This window comes from Pleurodeles waltl, chromosome 10 (genome assembly GCF_031143425.1).
Source record: "Pleurodeles waltl isolate 20211129_DDA chromosome 10, aPleWal1.hap1.20221129, whole genome shotgun sequence".
Taxonomy (NCBI): Eukaryota; Metazoa; Chordata; class Amphibia; order Caudata; family Salamandridae; genus Pleurodeles; species Pleurodeles waltl.
This window is the reverse complement of record NC_090449.1, coordinates 674,159,791-674,183,617: the sequence shown is the minus strand read 5'-3', so window position 1 is coordinate 674,183,617 and position 23,827 is coordinate 674,159,791. Positions and strand designations below refer to the sequence as shown.

The window sequence follows — 23,827 nt, the reverse complement described above, 5'->3', positions numbered from 1 at the left end:
GTACTTACTAGGGGAGCTAAGAAATTGAATATGGATCTACAGACTACCACTACATCCAGGTCAGTAGTTTTTGAAACATTTCATCAAAGGACTGCTACTAGACCATTACTTCCTTTGGTTCCAGGTCTCTTAGAACTAGCGATGGAATTTTTTTTGTCATTGTGTCAGCAACATACAAAGTTCATGCCACAGCTGTATTTTTTACAGTACTTCCTGATAAGGAGATCAAGAAATTTGATTCTGTTGGCAGAAAGGTCAGCGGAACCTCTGCAGTTCCCATCAAAGCTGCTATTGCAACTGCCTTCCTAGGATGCTGTAACAGGTCTCTTTGGGACTACATTCAACAGTTCATAGAAGATCTTCCTAGAGACAGGTGCCAGGATTTTCAGTAGATTGTTAATGAGGGAATGATGGTGTTAAACCAAGTCCTGCAGCTTATTCCTTTGCTCTACCAGTGCATGCTTATTTTCATGGACTAGCGTTTCAGCGTGTCAGTGTTTATTTTGGTTGAGACTTACAGGTTTGAAACCGGAAGCCCAACAACAAATTCTCAACTTGCCTTTTTCAGATAGCCCTTCACTTGGCTCTCATGCTAACAATGTGATGTCTAAAATGAAGTCCGAGCTTGACACTCAAAGCTGTCGGACTGGAAAAAAGGAGAGACTATAGGAGACATTCCTAAAGGCCCTTTGACAACCAGTATGTCCACCAGAGACCCCAAACCTCTCATCGGCCTGTAGGACAGCAGCAACAACAGTTGTCTCAGCCACATAACCATTAACAACAGCGCCGTCAGTCAAGAGGCAGAGGAAGACAGCAATCATCTTCCCAAGCCACTAAAATAATGGGTGGCAATCAATGGGTCATCTGTTCCCTCACCTTCTGTTACCTACTCCGGTAGGGAGAAGCATAACTTCTTTCCTGCTAGAGTGGCAAAGGATAACCACTGACAAATGGGTTCTGAATATTGTAGGGCATGGATACTGTCTCAGATTCAAGTGTCCACAACCATCCATTCCACCGAAGAAACCCTCCCCTTACCAACGGTAACAACTGCAACAAGAAGTATCCATCCTGTTGCAGAAAAACGCAACAGAGAAGGTTCCCTATCACCTGAGATGAATTGGAATATATTTCTGTTATTTTTGTGATGAAGAAAAAAGGACCCAAAATATGAACACAGTCCCATTTTGGACCACAAGAAAGCAAACAAATGGGTTTGCAAAGAAAAATTCAGGATGTTGATAACTCTTCATCAGATCTAACTTCAACTCCATCAAGGGGACTGGCTATGCTTGAAAGACCTGCAAGATGCTTCTTTTCATGCCCCAGTAGCCAAAAAACATTGAAAATTCCTGATGTTGATTTTAGGAACAGACCACTATTAATAGCAGTCCTGACTCTCAATTCTCTCGGTCTGTAAGTGAATCACAACAAATCCATCTCAAGACCTGTGCCATTCCTGCGTTTCCGGAGCACATTTCTAGAAACAGTACACACACAAATGTTTCCTTCAAAGGCGAGACCATTGTCTATCCTTCAAAAATGTCACAATCTGCACACAAAAAATCCCATCCAACAGTGAGACAAATCTCTTCTCTCCTGGGTTCAATGGCATTGTGCATCTTCCTGGTACCCGATACAAATCTCTTCATGCGCCCTCTCCAACAATGTTGTGAAGATCAATTGGATCAGATCTCAGGAGGAGAGACTGATCACTCAGGTGGAACAGTCACTCAAATGGTGGTTCCGCTTTGAGAATCTTCTCAAAGGGATAAATTCCCACAAAGACATTATGGTCCAAATGATAGTGATGGATGCTTCCTTGACTAGCTGGGGTGCTCATACGGACCATCTACAGATTTAAGGCCTGTGGTCTCTGAAAGAATAGTCTTACCACATCAACCTTCTGGAACAAAGGGCTTTAAATCTAGCCCTGAAGGCTCTTCTCCCATTGTTCATTCTGAAACATTGGAATCAACGCCTGAATGTCCTGAATCCGCTGAGGCGGATGATAGGCCGGATTCAATGTTGTATCCAGTACTGCCCCTATGAACAGGAGGCGCTGAGAGGGCTCCAGGTGAGATTTGGGTACATTTATCGAAAAACTCAGCCTGACCAACAACTGAGTTGTCATCTGCAAGTGGTGCAACACAAGCTCTGGAGAATGGCTTTGATCAACCAATTGTCAAGGTACGAGAAAACCGATATCCCCTTCCTTCTGAGACTTGCTGCCACCACTGCCATCACCTTTGTGAAGACTCGAGGTGCTGGAGTAAGACCAAAAAGGAGGACCGCAAACTGGAAGGGTTGCGGCCCCACCACAAACCAGAGATACTTGTGCGACTTGAGTATAGGGATATGTAAGGAAATGCCTCCTTGGCAAGGTTACCCCCTGACTTTTTGCCTTTGCTGATGCTATGTTTTGAATTGAAAGTGTGCTGAGGCCTGCTAACCAGGCCCCAGCACCAGTGTTCTTTCCCTAACCTGTACCTTTGTCTCCACAATTGGCACACCCTGGTATCCAGATAAGTCCCTTGTAAATGGTACCCCTGGTACCAAGGGCCCTGATGCCAAGGAAGGTCTCTAAGGGCTGCAGCATGTCTTATGCCACCCTGGAGACCCCTCACTCAGCACAGACACACTGCTTGCCAGCTTGTGTGTGCTGGTGAGAACAAAACGAGTAAGTCGACATGGCACTCCCCTCAGGGTGCCATGCCAGCCTCTCACTGCCTATGCAGGTATAGATAAGTCACCCCTCTAGCAGGCCTTACAGCCCTAAGGCAGGGTGCACTATACCATAGGTGAGGGCACAAGTGCATGAGCACTGTGCCCCTACAGTGTCTAAACAAAACCTTAGACATTGTAAGTGCAGGGTAGCCATAAGAGTATATGGTCTGGGAGTCTGTTTTACACGAACTCCACAGCACCATAATGGCTCCACTGAAAACTGGGAAGTTTGGTATCAAACTTCTCAACACAATAAATGCACACTGATGCCAGTGTACATTTTATTGTAAAATACACCCCAGAGGGCACCTTAGAGGTGCCCCCTGAAACCTTAACCGACTATCTGTGTAGGCTGACTGGTTCCAGCAGCCTGCCACAACCGAGACATGTTGCTGGCCCCATGGGGAGAGTGCCTTTGTCACTCTGATGCCAGTAACAAAGCCTGCACTGGGTGGAGATGCTAACACCTCCCCCAGGCAGGAGCTGTCACACCTGGCGGTGAGCCTCAAAGGCTCACCCCTTTGTGCCAGCACCGCAGGACACTCCAGCTAGTGGAGTTGCCCGCCCCCTCCGGCCACGGCCCCCACTTTTGGCGGCAAGGCCGGAGAAAATAATGAGAATAACAAGGAGGAGTTACTGGCCAGTCAAGACAGCCCCTAAGGTGTCCTGAGCTGAAGTGACTCTAACTTTTAGAAATCCTCCATCTTGCAGATGGAGGATTCCCCAATAGGATTAGGGATGTGACCCCCTCCCCTTGGGAGGAGGCACAAAGAGGGTGTACCCACCCTCAGGGCTAGTAGCCATTGGCTACTAACCCCCCAGACCTAAACACGCCCTTAAATTTAGTATTTAAGGGCTCCCCTGAGCCTAAGAATTTAGATTCCTGAAACTACAAGAAGAAGAGGACTGCTGAGCTGAAAAACCCCTGCAGAGGAAGAACAGAAGACACCAACTGCTTTGGCCCCAGACTTACCGGCCTGTCTCCTGCCTTCCAAAGAAACCTGCTCCAGCGACGCTTTCCAAGGGACCAGCAACCTCTGAATCCTCTGAGGACTGCCCTGCTTCAAGAAAGACAAGAAACTCCCGAGGACAGCGGCACTGCTCCAAAAGAACTGCAGCTTTGTTTCAAGGAGCAGATTTAAAGACCCCTGCAAATCCCCGCAAGAAGCTTGAGACTTGCAACACTGCACCCGGCGACCCCGACTCGACTGGTGGAGAACCAACACCTCAGGGAGGACCCTCCGGCGACTCCGAGTCCGTGAGTAACCAAAGTCGTCCCCACTGAGCCCCCACAGCGACGCCTGCAGAGGGAATCCCGAGGCTCCCCCTGACCACGACTGCCTGAACTCCATTTCCCGACGGCTGGAAAAGACCCTGCACCCGCAGCCCCCAGCACCTAAAGGAACGGAACTCCTGTGCAGGAGTGACCCCCAGGAGGCCCTCTCCCTTGTCCAGGTGGTGGCTACCCCGAGGAACCCCCCCCTTGCCTGCCTGCAACGCTGAAGAGATCCCTTGATCTCTCATTGATACCATTGAAAACCCGACGCGTGTTTGCACACTGCACCCGGCCGCCCCCGCGCTGCTGAGGGTGTACTTTTTTGTGCTGACTTGTGTCCCCCCCGGTGCCCTACAAAACCCCCCTGGTCTGCCCTCCGAAGACGCGGGTACTTACCTGCTGGCAGACTGGAACCGGGGCACCCCCTGCTCTCCATTGAAGCCTATGTGTTTTGGGCACCTCTTTGACCTCTGCACCTGACCGGCCCTGAGCTGCTGGTGTGGTAACTTTGGGGTTGCTCTGAACCCCCAACGGTGGGCTACCTTGGACCAAAAACTGAAACCTGTAAGTGACTTACTTACCTGTGAAACCTAACAATACTTTACCTCCCCCAGGAACTGTGAAAATTGCACTAAGTGTCCACTTTTAAAACAGCTTATTGTGTTTTATGTAAAAAGTATACATGCTAATGTAATGATTCAAAGTTCCTAAAGTACTTACCTGCAATACCTTTCAACCGAGATATTACATGTATAATTTGAACCTGTGGTTCTTAAAATAAACTAAGAAAAGATATTTTTCTATAACAAAACCTATTGGCTGGATTTGTCTCTGAGTGTGTGTTCCTCATTTATTGCCTGTGTGTATGTACAACAAATGCTTAACACTACTCCTTTGATAAGCCTACTGCTCGACCACACTACCACAAAATAGAGCATTAGTATTATCTCTTTTTGCCACTATCTTACCTCTAAGGGGAACCCTTGGACTCTGTGCATACTATTCCTTACTTTGAAATAGTGCATACAGAGCCAACTTCCTACGGGATATGAAAGTAAGCGGACGCCATCCAATCCTCTTTGTTCAACCCCAGAAGTACCTGTGCCAGAGTCAGCATCTTGAATTTTTCCTGTTTGAGGAACCAATTCAAAATCCTCAGGTCTAGGCTTGGTCTCAAACGACCATCCTTCTTGGGGATCAGGAAGTATCTTGAATAACAACTGTAAGGAAACGCCTCCTTGGCATGGTTACCCCCTGACTTTTTGCCTTTGCTGATGCCAAGTTATGATTTGAAAGTGTGCTGAGGCCTGCTAACCAGGCCCCAGCACCAGTGTTCTTTCCCTAACCTGTACCTTTGTCTCCACAATTGGCACACCCTGGCATCCAGGTATGTCCCTTGTAACTGGTACCCCTGGTACCAAGGGCCCTAATGCCAGGGAAGGTCTCTAAGGGCTGCAGCATGTCTTATGCCACCCTGGGGACCCCTCACTCAGCACAGACACACTGCTTACCAGCTTGTGTGTGCTGGTGGGGAGAAAATGACTAAGTCGACATGGCACTCCACTCAGGGTGCCATGCCAACCTCACACTGCCTATGGCATAGTTAAGTCACCCCTCTAGCAGGCCTTACAGCCCTAAGGCAGGGTGCACTATACCATAGGTGAGGGCATAGGTGCATGAGCCCTATGCCCCTACAGTGTCTAAGCAAAACCTTAGACATTGTAAGTGCAGGGTAGCCAGAAGAGTATATGGTCTGGGAGTCTGCCATACACGAACTCCACAGCACCATAATGGCTACACTGAAAACTGGGAAGTTTTGTATCAAACTTCTCAGCACAATAAATGCACACTGATGCCAGTGTACATTTTATTGTGAAATACACCCCAGAGGGCATCTTAGAGATGCCCCCTGAAAACATACCCGACTTCCAGTGTGGGCTAACTAGTTTTGCCAGCCTGCCACACACCAGACATGTTGCTGGCCACATGGGGAGAGTGCCTTTGTCACTCTGTGACTAGTAACAAAGCCTGTACTGGGTGGAGGTGCGTCTCACCTCCCACTGCAGGAGCTGTAACACTTGGCGGTGAGCCTCAAAGGCTCATCCCCTTTGTTACAGCGCCACAGGGCCTTCCAGCTAGTGGAGATGCCCGCCCCCTCCGGCCACGGCCCCACTTTTGGCGGCAAGGCCGGAGGAGATAAAGAGAAAAACAAGGAGTCGTCACTGGCCAGTCATGACAACCCATAAGGTGTCCTGAGCTGAGGTGACTCTGACTTTTAGAAAATCCTCCATCTTGGAGATGGAGGATTCCCCCAATAGGATTAGGGATGTGCCCCTCCCCCCCTTGCCTGCCTGCTTCGCTGAAGAGACCCCTGGGTCTCCCATTGAAACCTATTGCAAACCCGACGCCTGTTTGCACTCTGCACCCGGCCGCCCCCGTGCCACTGAGGGTGTACCTTTTGTGCTGACTTGTGTCCCCCCCGGTGCACTACAAAACCCCCCTGGTCTGCCCTAAGAAGTTGCGGGTACTTAGCTGCTGGCAGACTGGAACCGGGGCACACCCTTCGCCATTGAAGCCTATGCGTTTTGGGCACCACTTTGACCTCTGCACCTGACCGGCCCTGAGCTGCTGGTGTGGTTAACTTTGGGGTTGCCCTGAACCCCCAAGCATGGGCTACCTTGGACCCAACTTTGAACCCTGTAGGTGGTTTACTTACCTGCAAAACTAACAAATTCTTACCTCCCCCAGGAACTGTTGAAATTTGCAGTGTCTAGTTTTAAAATAGCTTATTGCCATTTTTGCCAAAACTGTACATGCTATTTTGCTGATTCAAAGTTGCTATGGTACCTAAGTGAAGTACCTTTCATTTGATGTATTGATTGTACATCCTGAACCTGTGGTTCTTAAAATAAACTAAGAAAATATATTTTTCTATATGAAAATCTATTGGCCTGGAATTGTCTTTGAGTGTGTGTTCCTCATTTATTGCCTGTGTGTGTAACTAAATGCTTAACACTACCCTCTGATAAGCCTACTGCTCGACCACACTACCACAAAATAGAGCATTGGAATTATCTCTTTTTGCCACTATCTTACCTCTAAGGGGAACCCTTGGACTCTGTGCATGCTATTTCTTACTTTGAAATAGTACATACAGAGCCAACTTCCTACACCTGACCGCTTTCCTGCTCTGGAACCAACTCCGCAGCACCTTTTGACAATAGGATCTGAACCTCCTGCTGTAACAGGAGATGGTCTTCTGAACAAAACGAGGGACGGGGAGGGATGGGAGGAGGAAACTCCTGAAAAGGGAGAGCATATCCTTCTCTCACAATGTTTAGAACCCATGAGTCTAAAGTAAATAACTCCCACTCTTGGAGAAAAAGACGTAATCTTCCCCCTACAGGAGAAGTATGGTTGATAAAGGGGAGAAAACTAGGGCTGCTTCCCTTACTTTTGTCCCCCAGAGAAAGAGGATGATGCAGGGTGCTCCTGGGTGGCTCCTCTTGTCCTAACCCTCCCCCGCCTTCTAAAGGACCGATACGGGAGGCTGGTAGGCTGCTGGACCAAGGACTGGGGTCTCCCTCAATAAACCGCTCCATGCCCAAACCCCCTGAACCTCCGAAAGGACCTGAAAGGGGTAGCAGAGGAGGCTTGCAGACCCAAGGACTTCGCCGTGACCCAACTATCTTTAAAGCGCTCTAGGGCAGAGTCTGCTTTATCTCCAAACAGCTTTTCCCACTAAAACGGCAAATCCAATAAAGTGGTTTGTACATCCGAAGAAAACCCAGAGGACCTCAACCAAGCGTGCCTCCTGGTAGCAATAGATGTACCCATTGCCCTGGCCACTGAGTCCGTAGAGTCCAGACAAGACTGGATTATATGTTCTGCCGCAGCCTGCGCATCAGATAGGAGTTCACCGAATGGTCTCTGTATATCCTGCAGCAGGTCAGGAACCATGGCCTTCGCGGAGTCCATAAGGGTGTGGACAAATCTACCCAGCACACAGGTAATGTTTGCAGCCTTGAAAGCCATGCTGCAAGACGAGAAAGTCTTCTTTGCGGACTGCTCCATCCGTATAGATTCCCTGTCTGATGGAATCACAGGGAAGGAGCATGGAGCAGACCATGTAGAGCAAGAGGCCTGAACCACCAGACTCTCCGGGGTAGGATGTCTCGATAAAAACCCTGGATCACCAGGCGCAACTCTGTATCTCCGCGCTACAGATCTATTCATAGCAGGCGACAAGACAGGCTTCCTCCAAAGCTCTAATATGGGCTCCCTACGAGCATTGTTGAATGGAAGCAAAGGATCCGCAGAAGTCGAAGAAGGATGCAGGACCTTCGTTAAAATGTTCGTCTTAACTTCCGCAGCAGGCAATGGAAGATCTAAAAGTCCGCCACCTTCCTAATTTATGTGTGAAAAGAAGCCGCCTCCTCCATGAACTCTCCCGGTGAAGACAAGTCCCATTCAGGAGAAGTGTCAAGCCCACTGGCTGAATCCAGCCCTTGATATTCTCCCAAGGGCTCCACAATCTCCCCCTCCTCCAACAACTGCCTTTGATACTCTTCCTCCTCTAAGAGTCGCAAGGCCTTTCTGGGTGACCTCAGTCTAGCCTCCAACCTTGGCGTCGACATAGACTTGGCCGACGAAGACACCGGCTTCAATACCTGACGTGGAACAGGAGAGAAAGGTTGACTTTGGTCGAATCCATCACTCGGATCTGGCGCCGGCACGGATCCTAATGGCGCTGAGGATGCTTGGGGCTCCACCATCTGCGCCGGCTGATGAGTTGATGAAATCAGCACCATAGACCTCGAAGGTGACGTCATTGGAACCACCACAGGGCCTCGAGGCAACCTCATTGGCGCCGGTCCGGCACCCTCAACCGGCTAGAATGGCATAAACGGCGCCGCCTTGTATGGAGCAGGGGAGCCCAACGAAAATGCCAACGGACCCATGGGACCAGCCAGTGCACCAGCAGGGGCCAAACGCACTGAACATTGAGAACATGGCATTAAAAAATGCTGCCCGATCCGCTCCCGGAGCCGGGAAGGCAGGATACCGCTGGTCTCCCTGTTGCACCTGTGCTTGCTGAACATCGAACTCATGAGCAGCAGGTGAAAATCGAGGACTCTCCGGAGGTGCCACTACCTCAAAGACTGACGGCGCCGGATAAGCCTCAGGGCTCTGGGGTTGAGGAATCACCGTCTGACTCACCTCCCATGTTGCCGACGAGATGGAGACCTTGATCGGCTCCAAGCCGAACGACGCGAGAGTCGTGATGATGCCGTTTCTTATGCTTCTTCGAAGAAGCATGGGAAGAGGATCTACGATGGCTCTTATGACCCTTCTTCGCCTTTCCAAAAAGAGTTTGGCCTCCCTTTTCTTCAAAGCCTTTGGATTCATGCTCTGGCAAGACACACACTCCTCGATGTCATGCTCAGAGCTAAGACACCAAAGACAATTGTCATGAGGGTCAGTGACCGACATGCGACCCCGCTCTCTCGGCATGGCTTGAAACCGGACTTCCTAGGAGGAGACATTGTAACAAAAAAGTCAGATACCAACAAGATGAAACACCTCCAACAGAAGCGAGAGCTAGGAGAAAATCTTTAGTGTCAAAGGCACGCATAAAAGGGAACTGACGTCAGCAGGCCGGCGAGGACCTCTTATTGGCACGGTGACGTCAGACGGAGTCGCATGGAGCTGTGCAACTGTGACGTCCTCGTCGACGTGGAGAGCTGGGAAAAAGATTTTCCTTTGGATGCTGGCGCAAGGGTGAATTCATAAGGGGAGGAATCCACAGGTAGTTTGTATCCATCAGAAACCTTGAACGATGACAACAGTGGGATCTCCATCTTGACCTAGACCTACAGATGTGAGGTCTAGTGTGATGGGGGCAAGATCTGCGTTGCCTTAGTGTGTGTTCCACTGGCTCAGGAGAAGACTGTGGTGGTGGAGAGACTGGTGATATTGGCAGTAAAGGTACCACTGGTTAAGGTGTCTGAGGAGGAGAGCAATGTGGAGGTGGAGTGGACTCCGTTGTAACTCGAGGTGGTGTTGGTGAATTCAGAATGGTCACTGGAGAGGTGGGCCTGGAGAGTGAATAAGCCAGAGAGTACCCCGAATCAGACTCTGAAGGAAGTTTGCGCACTTTCATCAGTGAAAGGCACTTCGCTGTGTTGGTCAGGGAAGTTGTATGATGTTTAGTCAACAAGCCAAGTCTCAACGTCGAAGTTTCTCTCAATAGTGCTTTCCTCCTTGACATCGTAAGTATTCTCGGCATCGACCCAGTCCTTGATGGCGAGCAAATAAGTGCAGTACCTCTTCTCATGGTCGAAGTCCTCAATGTAGAACAGGAGAGATGTTTGTCTCTACATGTTCTCTATCAGGAGTCCTCAGAGTATGACTTACAGGCACAGGTAATGAGCACAGTCTCTCTTTGCCTTTCAAAAGTCTCACCAGTCAGAGAATTTTGCCATCTGCTGTGCTCCACTTGGCCACCAAGGCAAATTTTTTCTCTCTCCCTCAAAGCGTGCCTGGCGAGGATCTTGAGGGTGACACGTCGTAGGGTTATGAGATCATAGCAAATGTCAGATACAGATCCTGTGCAGGTCTGTTTCTGCCATTTTTCTGATGCAATCTGGGTACTTCACAAAAAGAGTTGTCATTCTGCGCAAAATCAGATAAGTTTCCTGTCATGAAATTATCTAAAAATACTCTACACCAATGTAGGAAGCTGGCCTGGTGTGTGGTGAGCACCTCTGGTGTTATCACCTTATACCAGGTCCAGGTATCCCCTATTAGTGAGGTGTTGTCAGGGACCGGGAAGCCAGGCTCTCTAGAGGCAGCTGTGGATAAGCAGCCAAGACTTATCTGGGAGACATGCAAAGCCAATTATAGTAACACAGCACTTATACACATAAAAGAACCACACAGTGTTACAAAAATAAAGGTGCTTTATTATGGTAACACAATTACTAAAATACTGTATAAGCAATACTCTAATAGCAGGTGAGTAAACACACTATTACATACACCTCAGTAATCCGGAATGGGCATAGAAGGCAATAGAAAACTGTGAAATAAAAGTAAATATTAGCCACACTAGAGGGAGACCAAACCATATACTAAACAAATGGTATGCAAAAGACAGACCCCCACCCAGGTATGTGTGTTCTGTAGAGGGAAGCTGGAGGAACTAGGAACCCCAAAAGGTAGGTACCAGAGTCCCCCCCCCCCAGCAGCCAGGAGAGAGGAGGCAAGTACCTGTTTTTTTTCTCCAAACCCACAGATAAACTTTGTAGAGGGAATATGCAAGCTCCAAGAAAGACTGGAAAAAATAGAAGATGGATCCTGACAGAAGAGAACCTGCAAATGAAAGGGACCGAGTCCAGTTCCAGTTTGAGTGTCCAGTCGGGGCAGGAGGCATTACCCACCCTTCTGGAAATGCAGGACCAGGAGTCAACTATGCAGCACAGGAGCAGAGGAACAGTTCCAGAAGTGATGCAGTCAATGCTCCACGTCAGAAGAAGAGTTTCAGTCCATCAGTGGTGTGGAGAAACCACCAACAAGCTTTGGCAAAGGCAAGAGTTACAGATAAAGAGTTGCAGAGCTGCCGGGGACCAGGAAGGTGCGAGGGGACTACACCCAAGGAGGTGAGTCCCAGGCGACCCTCAGCAATGAAGAGAGCCAGAGGTCGAGAAAGCAGCTCCCACAGGCAACTCACAGGCAGCAGGCACAGGAGTCACAGTGAGGGTCACTCAGCACACCTGGAAAGGAGTCGCTGGAGCAGCAGGCAGGAGACTACGAGTTGCAGGGAAGAGTGCTGGAGGCCGGGGCTACATGGACCCTGAAGATCCCTTGGAAGAAGAACCAACAAGACTTGGTAGCTGCAAGAGTCGTGGTGCTGAGGGGTACTGCAAAGAGAGGCAAAGACTCACAGCCTTCCAAGTTGGAAAGCTGGTAAAGGGGACAGAGGAGACCACTCTAGACCACCACCTGTGTTGCAGGATTTACGCAGAGTTGCAGGAGAGGGGATCCACGTGGCTGGTTGACGATGCAGTTAGTGCCTGCGGACGGAGTCTCAGCTGTGTGGAAAGCCAGAAGTCGAGGATGCAGCCCCCGCAGGCAACTCACAGGCAGCAGGCACAGGAGTCGCAGTGAGGCCCACTCAGCACACCTGGAGATGAGTCCTGCGTTGCTGGAGCAGCCAGCATGGAAGAGTGCTGGAGGCTGAGGCTACAATGAGCCTGAAGATCCCTTGGAAGAAGAGCCAAACAAGCCTTGGTAGCTGCAAGAGTCGCAGTGCACAGGGTTACTGCAAGGACAGGCAAGGGCTTATTGTCTCCCAAGATGGACAGCTGGTAGAGAGGACCAAGGGGACCACTCCAGACCACCACCTGTGATACAGGATACACGCAGTTCCGGAGGATAGAGGATCCATGCAGCCAGTCGCCGCTGCACTTGGTGCCTGCAGATGAAGGGGAGTGACTCCTTCACTCCAAGGGAGATTCTTTCTTGTGTAAGCTTATGACTTGCTGCCCTCAGAGGATGCACAGCCAGAGAAATGTTGCAGTTGCTGGAAGAAGCCAGAGAAACTATGTTGCAGAGCAAATTCATCGCTGGAGCTGCAGATTGTAGGTTCCTGTGAAGTCCAGCTGCGGTTCCAGTGGCCAGAAGTCTAAGTAAACGTAGAAGAAGAGTCCTGCTGGAACCTTGCACGTCGAATCTGAGGACGCAACCAAGTTGGATATCAGAAGGGGCTGTGCTTTCACCTCCCTGACCTGGCCACTCAGATGCTCCCAGAGGCTTCTGCCCACATCGGATACAAGATGAACAATCAAGTGTCCACATAGAGGAAGGAGCTCTGGGCACCACCCCTGGGTGGTGATGGACAGGGGAGGGGTCCTGGACTGGTGCAAACTGGTTTATGTAAGGAGGGCACCAAATATGCCCTTCAAAGCACATCAGTGGCATGGAGAGGCTACCCCTCCCAAGCCATGTAACATCTATTTCCAAAGGGAGAGGGTGTTGCCTCCCTTTCCCAAAGGAAATCCTTTGTTCTGCCTTCCTCTGCTTGAGCAGGCTAAGCATAAGGAGGGCAGAAACCTGTGTATAGGGTGGCAGCAGCGCTGGCTGTCCTGAAAACCCCAAAAGACTGGTAGGAGCAACGCTGGGGGTCCTCTAAGGAGCCCCCAGAATGCATGGAATCACACAACCAAAACTGGCAACAGTACTGAGGTATGATTCTGACATGTTTGATACCAAACATGCCTTTGGTTAATATTATGTAGCTGGACATAGGTAGTGACCTATTTCCAGTACACGGGTAAAATGGCTTCCCTGGAAAATGGAGCTGGAGTTCGTGGGGGCACCTCTGCTCGACAGGGGAGCCCTCACACACAGGCACTTGTTCCCTGCCCTCTAAGCTAGGAGGACCTGCAATGGGGGTGACTTATAAAGAACTGGTGCAGTGACCTGTAGTGAAAGGGTGCATGCACCTTCTCAAGCAGGCTGCAATGGCAGGCCTACAGACACATTTTGCATGGGCTCCAATGGGTGGCATAATACATGCTGCATCCCAGGGGGAGCCCCTGGGACCCCAATGCCCTGGAGACCTAGGTACCATATACTAGGGACTTACATGGAGGCACCAGAATGCCCATTGTGGGGTGGCCAAAGTCGGGAACAACCAAATTTAGAGGAAGAGAGCACAGTCAGTTGAGTCCTGGTTAGCAGGATCCCAGTGAACACAGTCAAAAACACACTGACAGCAGGCAAAATGTGGGGAGTAACAATGCCAAAAAGTGGGTACTTTCCTACACCAAATTGCCAGAGACTGTTTATTAGCATGAGCCCGATTGTAGCACAATGGGGCATTACCCAGTAGTGTGGCTCCCCAGAGCCACCAACATTAAAAGAATAGGACAGCAAAATGGACTGTTGGATTGAGGCAGAAACTGTACTCTACACAGCTAGAGGATGTCTACACAAATTCAAAAAGTTTTCATGTAGTAGTTTTCCTGGATTTGTCACAGGTCCAGCGACTGTGATGTAGATTCCTGTAGGGATGGACAAGAATGTGGGAAGATGGAATGGAAAGCTTAGACTTGAAATTCAAGGGGGAAAGAGGACACAGTTACATACAGAGGCCTTGACAAAACTACAGGGAGACTGACCAAGGTAATCACATGGTAAAAGGGTCAGGAATCTGAAAGATACTTAAGTGTTTTTTTCATGTTTGTGGAATTTACACGGAAATGTCATAAAATGTGTTACATAAAAATACATTATTCTAATTTAGCTTTGAAGCATGTACTTCCAACATTTCCCAACTACAACCTCCCAATTCCTCAGTAAGCATCTCAGCACACACCAGTGGAGAACCCTGTAGGTGGAAACGTCGAAAAGAAAATACAACAAAAACGTTGGGCTGTGTGCCAATCACAATTAGTGCCTGTAGGCAGTTTACAAACATTAACAATATGTGGGCTTTAATTATCCACTGTATCTTCTACAGTTCCATAGGTGGGGAGTTTAAGAACAATGTTTGCTACTTAGGTTACGTATTTCTTTGGTGGGAACACTTCTGGATTTGTGTGGCACACTTCAAAATCACAACAGCCAAGCATAGTAAAACTTGACTTTGGAAAAAGTGGTTCTATTGAATTGGAGGTAGCACATCTGGCGAAGATTCCACTCGCCAATTTTATTTTTAAATGTTTTGTAAATGTTTCATTCTATCTACTTTCCTTCCCATGTTGAATATTGCATTTAGTATGACAAAACTGTGTTACATTTACCTCATGACATGTATCTGTATATAAGATCTTGGCCACTTCAGCTTGTTCACTGTCAACTGCAATTGAAAGGGTACACATTTTTTTAGTCAATGGATTAAAAATACTAACAATTGTAGATAGCTTTTCGCAAGAATATAAACTTGACAATCTTTCTTTTCTACTCCTTCTTAATCACAGTATCCTGTGTCTTACAATGTTAAATAGGTTACAGTCTTAGGGGTTTGATGATCTTATAAGAGAATAGGCCTTCAGTGCAATTTAAAAAATACGTACTGGCAAAGCAAATAGGTCTCACCTTTGGGACCTACTGGCTGTGACAACGATTTTTAGCGATGCTCTACAGCATCTCCGATGCTGTGCAGCATGGTTAAAGAGTCAACAAAAAAGAAGTTATGATGCATGTATTTTTTACTTTTTATTTCTCATCAGAGTTGGATCAGTAAATATAAAAGGAGTACTTAAGAGTTTTTTCTGTTTTTTTTTTAGGTGAGGGGAAGTAATATGAAAGGCGCAGGTGGTGAAGGAAGCAATATGGGGCTGCAAAGCAACATGAAGGGCAGAAGTAACACAGGGGCAGAAAGGAGAATCAACACAGAGGGAACATGAGGCGGATGCAACAGGGTCAGGCTAGATGAACGCTGAGCATGGGGCGGTGGGATGAAATGCACATGGTCTAGAGAAAGGAATGTGCAGCTGGTTGGGGGGGGAGGGTTTAGGGGAAGGGGTTGGGGGGGGGGGGGGGGGGGGGGACCGCTATCCAGTTTGTTTCCCAGCACACCTACCTGGTGACCATATGGCTACGGTGGGATGTGGTCCCCGAGATGACTGAAGGATTTAGTAGGCGGGCCTTCCCTGACTATTTGAATATCTGAGGGAGCCCGCAGCGCAGGACGCACCGAGCATGTCCCCAAACGATTACCCAGCCCATCTTAGCCCTTCATAGAATGGAAGAGACAGGCTGGGGCCACCTCACTTGTCTTTGTCTTTATTTGTGTCGATTTCTTTTTTGCTTTTGCTGGTTTGAGGTAATGCTTGGGCCAACTTAACAGTTGCTTTTTTAATTGAATCATGGGGAAAAGGAAAGCTGAGGTGAAGAATCTCTCTGATAAGCACCCTAGAACAAGTAGTTCGATGTAAACTTTTTAAAATAATGCTGTGGGAGTTATTGCTAGTAAGATTTCCTCCGTGGTGGAACAAATAGCAAACTCAAAACATTTTCTGGATTCAACTATTGTAAGTGGGTCTTCTGATTCACCTGTTTCATTTACTGGGGTCCCTACTAATCAAGTTCTTCGCTAGGGGAGACTGTGTGATATGATCTTATTTCTGTAGCCTTGGATGCTGCGTCAGATGCCCAAAACAGGGGTGTACTGGAGGTGGAAACTTAAGCAAGTGATTTCACCACAAAAGGCATTGACGGCAGGGGGGTGCTCGTGCCCACTTTACATACTAGTGCTAGTAACTCAAGGAAATCTAAAAGGGAGAAGTCAGCTCACACAAGTATGTCTACTGTGCAGAACACCCTCAGCTCTGTAGAAGCAAACATCTTACCGGCCCTAGAAAAGATAACCTGTAGGCTAACCATGTTGGAAGACAGGGTGGGTTCCCTGGTATGTTCTGTTGGTCACCTGAGAGATCAATTTGAATCTCTGATCAGCAGACCCACCCCTATTCCCAAGCATATTGCTCTTGCTATTACTGCCTGTGTGAGGGAGTCGAACATTGTCACACAACCCACTCTTAGTCAGTATTTGCCTGCTCTAAACGATTTCTCACAGTGGGTGAACCCCGTAAGTGCGTCATCTGTTGACTGTGCTAATATATGTGAAATCCCTACTGCTTGTCCCGTTGTCCAAGGCTCTATTGCCGACGATGCTGTCAGTTTAAATTTAAGGCACAGCTTTTTGATGATTATTCCAACAGCTACATTAACTACATCTGCACAAGGGCCCGCCTTATCTTCTCAGGCTTGCCCATTGGGTTTGTCCTGCGACATTTTGCATCTTTCTCCCGCTTGCACGCCATATGTAAGAATGTTGGCCAATGTTTCGCCTGTGGCGCAAGGTGTGAGAGAGGATTACCCCCAACTCAAAAATAAAGTTGCCCACTGGTTAATGGAAAGGTCACCATCAGTCAGTAGATCAAGTTATCTGATGAAATAATCATGGTGTGTAGGGTGAGTTGGATTGGCCATTCTTCAAAATCTATTGGTGGGGACTGTATCGTTGTTAATTTTTCCAACAAATTTAGGGCAGGTCAACTGATTAGGAAGCTTGGGCCAGGACCTATTTCCAATGGTGCCATTAAATTTCTACCACCGTTTTTTTGTATTTTTTAAATAAGCCGTCTTTTCTCATCGGCTTCTCTACTAGATCCCCACAGGGTATCTGACAGTACAAACAGAATTCAGGTAGGGAACGAAGACCCTAATCTTGCTTTGCCTAACCGCTTTGAACCCTTTTCTGATATGAATGAGTAATATCGACTGGGGGTGTATAATAATCCTAGTACTTGTTATCCAGCAGTAACTTCTTTTAGAGCCCACCGTTCTGGGGAAACTCCCCGCTCCCACGGACCACGCATGCAACCTGGGCATCATCCTGGACTCCTCTCTATCCACGACCCGCCAAGTCAACACAGTCTCTGTCATGCTTTCACACTCTCTGACTCCTGCGAAAGATTTTCAAGTGGATTCCCTCCTATACAGGGAAGACTGTCACCCATGCACTCGTCACCAGCAAACTGGACTACGGCAACACGCTTTATGCCGGCATCACAAAGAAACTTCAATCAAGTCTACAAAAAGTTCAGAATGCAGCAGCCAGACTCATCCTGGACAACCCACGACACAGCCACATCTCCTCCCATCTCAAAGACCTACACTGGGTCCCAGTCAACAAGCGCATCACATACAAACTCCTGATCCACACCTATAAGGTACTGCACAACATAGGACCGGTATACCTCAACCACCACCTCCAGCTTCTACGTACCCAATAGACATCTCCACTCCACCCAGCTCGCCCTTGCACCCATCCCCAAGATCCAGAAAAGCACAGCAGGAGGAAGATCCTTCTCCTACCTGGCAGCCCGGACATGAAACACGCTACCTTTCAAGCTCAGGCAGATTGAATCACTGAAGCAGTTCAGGAAGGACCTCAAGACCTAGCGGTTCGACTGAGCAGCTCGTTCACAAACAGCGCCTTGAGACCTTATGGGTGATAAGCCGCGCTCTACCAATCTATGATTGAAGTCATGTCCTGTAATATAGCAGGCCTGCACATGAAGTCCGATGAGCCTGATTGGTTAAAATCGCTTATCCCTTGTGATATTATATCTTTTCAGGAAACGTGGGCCCGAAGTGGGGGATTTCATTGGATGGTTTTGTGTCTTTCCATACTAACGCTCTGCCCTCGTCAAGTGGAAGGGCTAGTGGGGGTTTCGGTAGATTTAGCCCATAGTATGGAAGAGATTGCTGGTATTTTCCCTCGTATTATTGGAGTTTTGTGTGTCAAAATTTATAATGCAGTACATGGGAATGAAACGGAGGATGTTACGATTCTGTTAAGCTTGTTTCTTAATATGTTTTATTTAACCCAACCTGGTCTTAATATAGCAAGTTTGGTCGTTGGGGACTTTAATATGCACCCCTGTAAAGGCTGTAATCTCTATGAAGAGAAAGGTCAAGAGGGAGGGGATTTTCATAACCAAGTTCATCGTAGTCACACTAGACAAAGGTATATATCATGATTGATTTGCTGGCTGAGTTCAATTTTGGGTAATCTCCTTAGTCTAGAGAGCCTGCAAGAAGGACATACCACTCCCACTTTTAAAGGTCATGGGAGAGGGTCCCATATTGACTATATTGAGGTTTCCACAGTTTTGTTTTCTTTACTTATCTCCTTTTCCATGAACTGGAATGTTTTTAGTGATCATTATCCACTTACTGCCACTTTTCACTGGGATTTCGAGTCAGGGGAATATCGTTGCTATTCCCTCCAGGTGAGGTCCTCCGATCAGCTTCGTAGACTCAAGTGGTGCAAAATAATTCCAGAACAGTTTTTTGCTAGGTTAACTGCATTCTGACCCTTGGAATTCCAGACCTGTTTAAATATAGAGGCCCCCAACAAAGTATTTTGCTGGCATATGATAATATTTGTCTTACTATTAATGAAGCTTTGCCAAAGCCGGCCAGGGCAGCTCTTCAAACCTTTTTCTGAATGTTTAATAATGATTGTACGCGGGCTAAAAAGGCACTCCTTTCTGCATAAAAAAAAGAAATCAACCCCAGGATAGGGGGGAAGGTAAGAAATGTTGAGCTGCATATAGAGCTGTGTTGCAAACCAGGAAGTTGGACTTAAAAAATAATTATGGGTGGACCTGCACCAGGCCAGTAGCCCCAAGTCCTGCACAATGTTCTGGAAAGTGGTTAAACATTATTATTTTAATGATCATAAAGTAGGGGATCAGGCTGTCCTAATGCCTGCCCAGGTGTGGGAGTATCATTTTTCAGCTTTACATAATGTTGAAGAGCCCACTCCCTTACCCTTTTTTCCGGTCCAGGAAACAATTGTTATTTTATCACGGGAAGAAGTTAGAGATGCAATTGCATCTCTTCCTCTGGGAAAGGCTACCGGGTGAATGGTATCCCCGTGGACCTGTTTCAGTCCCTTATTGGCCTCTGGGCCCCTCCTCTCACTCTTTATCTTAATAATGCCATCAGCTTTTCCATTCCTGCCTCGTGGCATCATTCTATTATTGTACCTGTCTTTAAGAAGGGGAATAGGAGCAACTTATCTTGTTATAGGACCATTTCTCTAACTAAGGCAGAGGTTAAAATAACTGGCAGTGTTCTACTGAACAGATTAACTCAATGGGCGGAAGAACAAAATATTTTGTCTGACATTCAATATCGCCCAGGCCGGGGCACGGTGAAAAATACTTGAATCTCCATCTTATTGTTAATAAATATATCCGGGCAAAGAGGGACTCTCTACATTTCACCTTTACGACCTCAGCTCTGCTTTTGACAAAGTGAGTAGAGAGAAGCTTTGGGCAGAGATGAGGGCCATGGAGGTGGATACGAATCTGATGAATGTTTTGAGGGATCTTCACCAGGGGTTGACGGCTTTAGTTCATGGGAGTGACGGCAAATGGACTAGGCACTTTGGAGGGGGGCAGTCAGGGGTGTATTTAGGCCCTCCTTCTTTTTATTAAGTATGTTAATTGTTTGTGGAGTGTACTCCTGGAGCCCAGGATTAATGTGCCAAAAGCTGGGGGTAGGCCACTCCCTGCTCTTTTATATACAGATGATGCTGTTTTAATTGCTCACACTGCTAAAAGTCTGCAAAAGCTCTTAGATATTTTTATCAATTTCATGGCCAGTCTATAAAAAGTTTTAAAAGTTACATGTGATGGTTCTGAGGCCAAAAAAATACAAAAAGTGTAACCTTTCATGTTAATGGTCAAATTATAAGTCAGGTGGAAACCTTCACTTATCTAGGAGTTAATAGACTCCAAACTGAACTGGCAACTCCTGATAAAAAGAAATCTAGGGAATATTGAGTGGGCCTGTGCGGCTGTGTGACTTCTCCCACTTAGATCATAAGCCTTTGAGGGCCATGCTGGCGATTTATAAAGCTAAATGTATACCCATTTCAACCTTCGGTTGTGATATATGGGGCTATGTGAATATATATTCTTTGGGGATAGCAGAGAATACATTTTGAAGGGAACTGGGAATGGGTTATATTAGGGATTATATTCGTTTGTGACTGCTCCTGTTGTGGTGGGTCATTTGGTTGAAGGTTGAATTGAGCCTTAAGAGGTTAGTCATTGAAGATTGTATGCGGCTGGATGACGTGGCCAGTATTACTTGGCTGGAATATGTTAAGGATAACTTAAGAGCTCTTGGGAGACCAGAGCTTTTCTTAAACCCCCAGAGTATCACCAAACAGGATGTTATTTGGTTGAAAGAGGCCTTTTCTAAGAAAGGGGAAGCAGAGAGGGAAGCCTTTGCTCTGGCAAAGGTGTCATTTTGTAGGTTTGTTATGATAAAAACTGTCCATGGTATTGAGCCACATCTCCTTTTGGAAATGCCCAGCTGCTTGTGTTGGTTACTTACTTAAGGTTTATTTCATCAGTTGTTCGCTCGAGTGGGCACCTGGTACAAATGCTCTGATCCCCCCATTTGTTCCTGTGACATAATCTATATTTGTGATAACTTGTATATTGTATTGTTATGTCCTTTTTATACTTTTGTACAGCATAAATATATCAAATCTCATTTCTCAAATGTGCATTTTTATCAGGTGAGGCCTACCTTTTTATATTTACATCTTTTAGCTACAGAGAAAGTTTGTTTTCTTTAATCAAACGTTCTTATGGCTTTGAGGATAGCTCTTTTAACTTTAGCTATCATGTGAGAGATTATTTAATGTACCAGATAACCGATGTTACTGACCTTTTTGAGTGTTTAATTATATTTTAAATTGTTTATCTGTGTGCATTGCAAGGTTTCTTTTTAGTGTGTAAGAATCGTGTACGGTCTTTTCAATATTTTATCACTGCTGACTTGATTTTTAATATTTTGCACATTTCTGTGGTTATGTATCTTGATGCATGTGGTTTTATGGATTTTACTCTGAAATAAACTTTGTGGTGATGATGAATTGGGGTGGCACAGGGACGAGAAAACAACGGAGAGGAAGAAGCACACAACTATGAGCTGAGGAGAAACACACAGGCTAGAGAATGCATTACAGAGCGTGACAGAGGTGCAAGACTGGTACATAAGGGAAACAGTTGGAAAACACATGCACTCTAGTGGAGTGCTTAATCAAAAAGAAAAAAGTAGTGCTTTAAAAGTGACCATAGGAAGAACACAAGTAACATGTTCATGGTCCAAGGGAAAGCCAAACACAACAAAAGGAAGTAAACTTCACACAAGCGGACGAATAAAAAGCAAGCAAATAAGAGTGACAATAAAGCCAACCAATGGTAAGCAATGGGTGAACTCTAACCCACTGTATGTTGATCATAGGCCCTTTCACCAACAGACAGCTTACAATGACTGGTAGGCAAGACCGTTTTAACATTCAACACTCTACTGGTAAGATAACAAATAGCAAAACTAATAGCTACCATTATGCATTCATATGCAACTTTTTCTTCTTAAACTTCTTGTGGTACCAACAGAAGCTTCCAAAACTTAGTTTTTTCTTTTACTAGGATCTTAAGATTTACTAAAACAAATGATGGTTTTATTCAGCTACTTGAAATGTTAATTATTTTACCAGAGACAAACAATACTAGTGATTCTAAGCAAAATGTGCTAAATTTAAAAAAAGTAATGCAGTTGCACCAATATCACTACTTTTTTTTTTTTTTTTTTCAAGAGTGTTTTATTGGGATTTTATACAATAGGAAAAATAAATAACCATCAAATCAAGTGGGAACAGTAGTTTGGGATATAGCATGAGGAGTCCGTCCACATTTATAAAAGTAGAAGATAGAGATAAGTGTATTCGTTTGCAATGGTGAGGTGGGGTTAATCAGTGTATATACTGTTTCAGATATGTTATTGGTGTTGTGTTGAATGATTAAGGTACCTCAGGTGAAGGAGAGAGTAAAAGAGCTGAGATGAGAGAAGAGAAGAAGTTGGTGATAAGGGTTGAAACGTAGGGAGTACATGGGGGTGGGTAGTGAAAGGAAGGGGTGGGAGAGTCGAGAGAGGGGGAGGGTGGGAAAATGAGTGAGTGAATGCATGAATGATCGAGTGATCAGATGATCATGGTTACACAGACGAGACAAATTTGTCCAATTTGCACCAGAGTTTACCATTCTTCATTGGTAAAAAAGGCAACCAAGCTAACCAAGGACCCAGTATTACTACTAATAAAGCCTTAGATCCCACCGCAGCGGGCTATATCAGCCATTTAAGGCCCACTCCAACGTTAAACAAGGCACTGGGACTTTAATGGCTTGTATAGCCCAGCTAGGAACGGCTATAAGGCTGTTAGAACATTACGTCACTAGAGGGCAGAATGTTCTAGTAAATAAAAACAAAGGTATCATGGAGCCCAAGGGGACTGAAATCCCCACGGGCTCCATGAGGCCTTTGTTCACAGCTGTTGTTGAGGCTACAGGCTTTTACCAGCCATTAGAAGTGAGGAGCACTCCATTGTCTCCAATGGAGCTCCCAACATTCCAATGTTTTAATACAAATTGGTGCACCTTCACTACTTTGGTACATTCACAAGCTAGAAGCTGGGAAATCTGTGGCAGGCCAAGGTATACATGCATAACATTGTGTTTGTCATGCAAAATGTTACCAGGCTTCCCATTCACGGGGTGTAATTCTATACAGTGTAAAATTACACACTGAGAAAATGATTACTGAATGGGAATTACTTCAGTCATTTCCTGGAGTAGAACACTTATTTTTTACAAGGTCATTATTTTCAGAGGGCTGTATAAAAGAGTTAGTGAATGAGCACAAACTCAAAAGATTGTTTCCATTAATAAACTTACACAGTAAGGAAAGCCTTGTTTTTACTTGAATGGGTTGTACCAAAGTGTAATTCTGTGCACTCACAGTTAAGAATTACACAATAGTACAATGATTTACACCTGTCAATAATCCTTAAGTGAGGTCCTCACAGCTCTACGTTAAAACATTTTTTGGAAGTAAACCTACATGTATGGCTCACATGCCGTTGTGAATAAGGCTATCAGTAAATCAGAAAAAGGAACATGCACTACTTTACCTCCATAAAAAATAATAGTGTTGTGTAATAGCAGTTTGGCATCTGCTTTGAATTCTTCATAATTCCTGTATTTCGATTCATTTACTTTCTGCACAACAATGAAAATCATGTTAGGTTTCATTCAACTAATCTGGTTTAGTTATGAAAACAATAGTGAACACTAAAAACATAAGTGCAATCAATTATGTCCCAGAGAAAATGGCAGCAAGGAATTAAACATTTGTCATGAAGGTAGAACCTTATTC

At 46.3% G+C, this 23,827-nt stretch overlaps 1 protein-coding gene across 2 annotated transcripts in view; it reads right to left on the bottom strand.

Moving 5' to 3' along the window:
• Nucleotides 1-23,827, bottom strand: part of ZMYND11 (zinc finger MYND-type containing 11) — a 572,905-nt gene that overhangs the window by 370,231 nt on the left and 178,847 nt on the right. For both annotated transcript variants that reach the window (XM_069211170.1, XM_069211171.1), the window contains exons 8-9: nucleotides 23,583-23,670; nucleotides 14,815-14,870 (exon numbers count right to left, since the gene is read on the bottom strand). In XM_069211170.1, coding sequence (XP_069067271.1) covers nucleotides 14,815-14,870; nucleotides 23,583-23,670 — 144 coding nt within the window. The remainder of the gene's footprint in view (nucleotides 1-14,814; nucleotides 14,871-23,582; nucleotides 23,671-23,827) is intronic.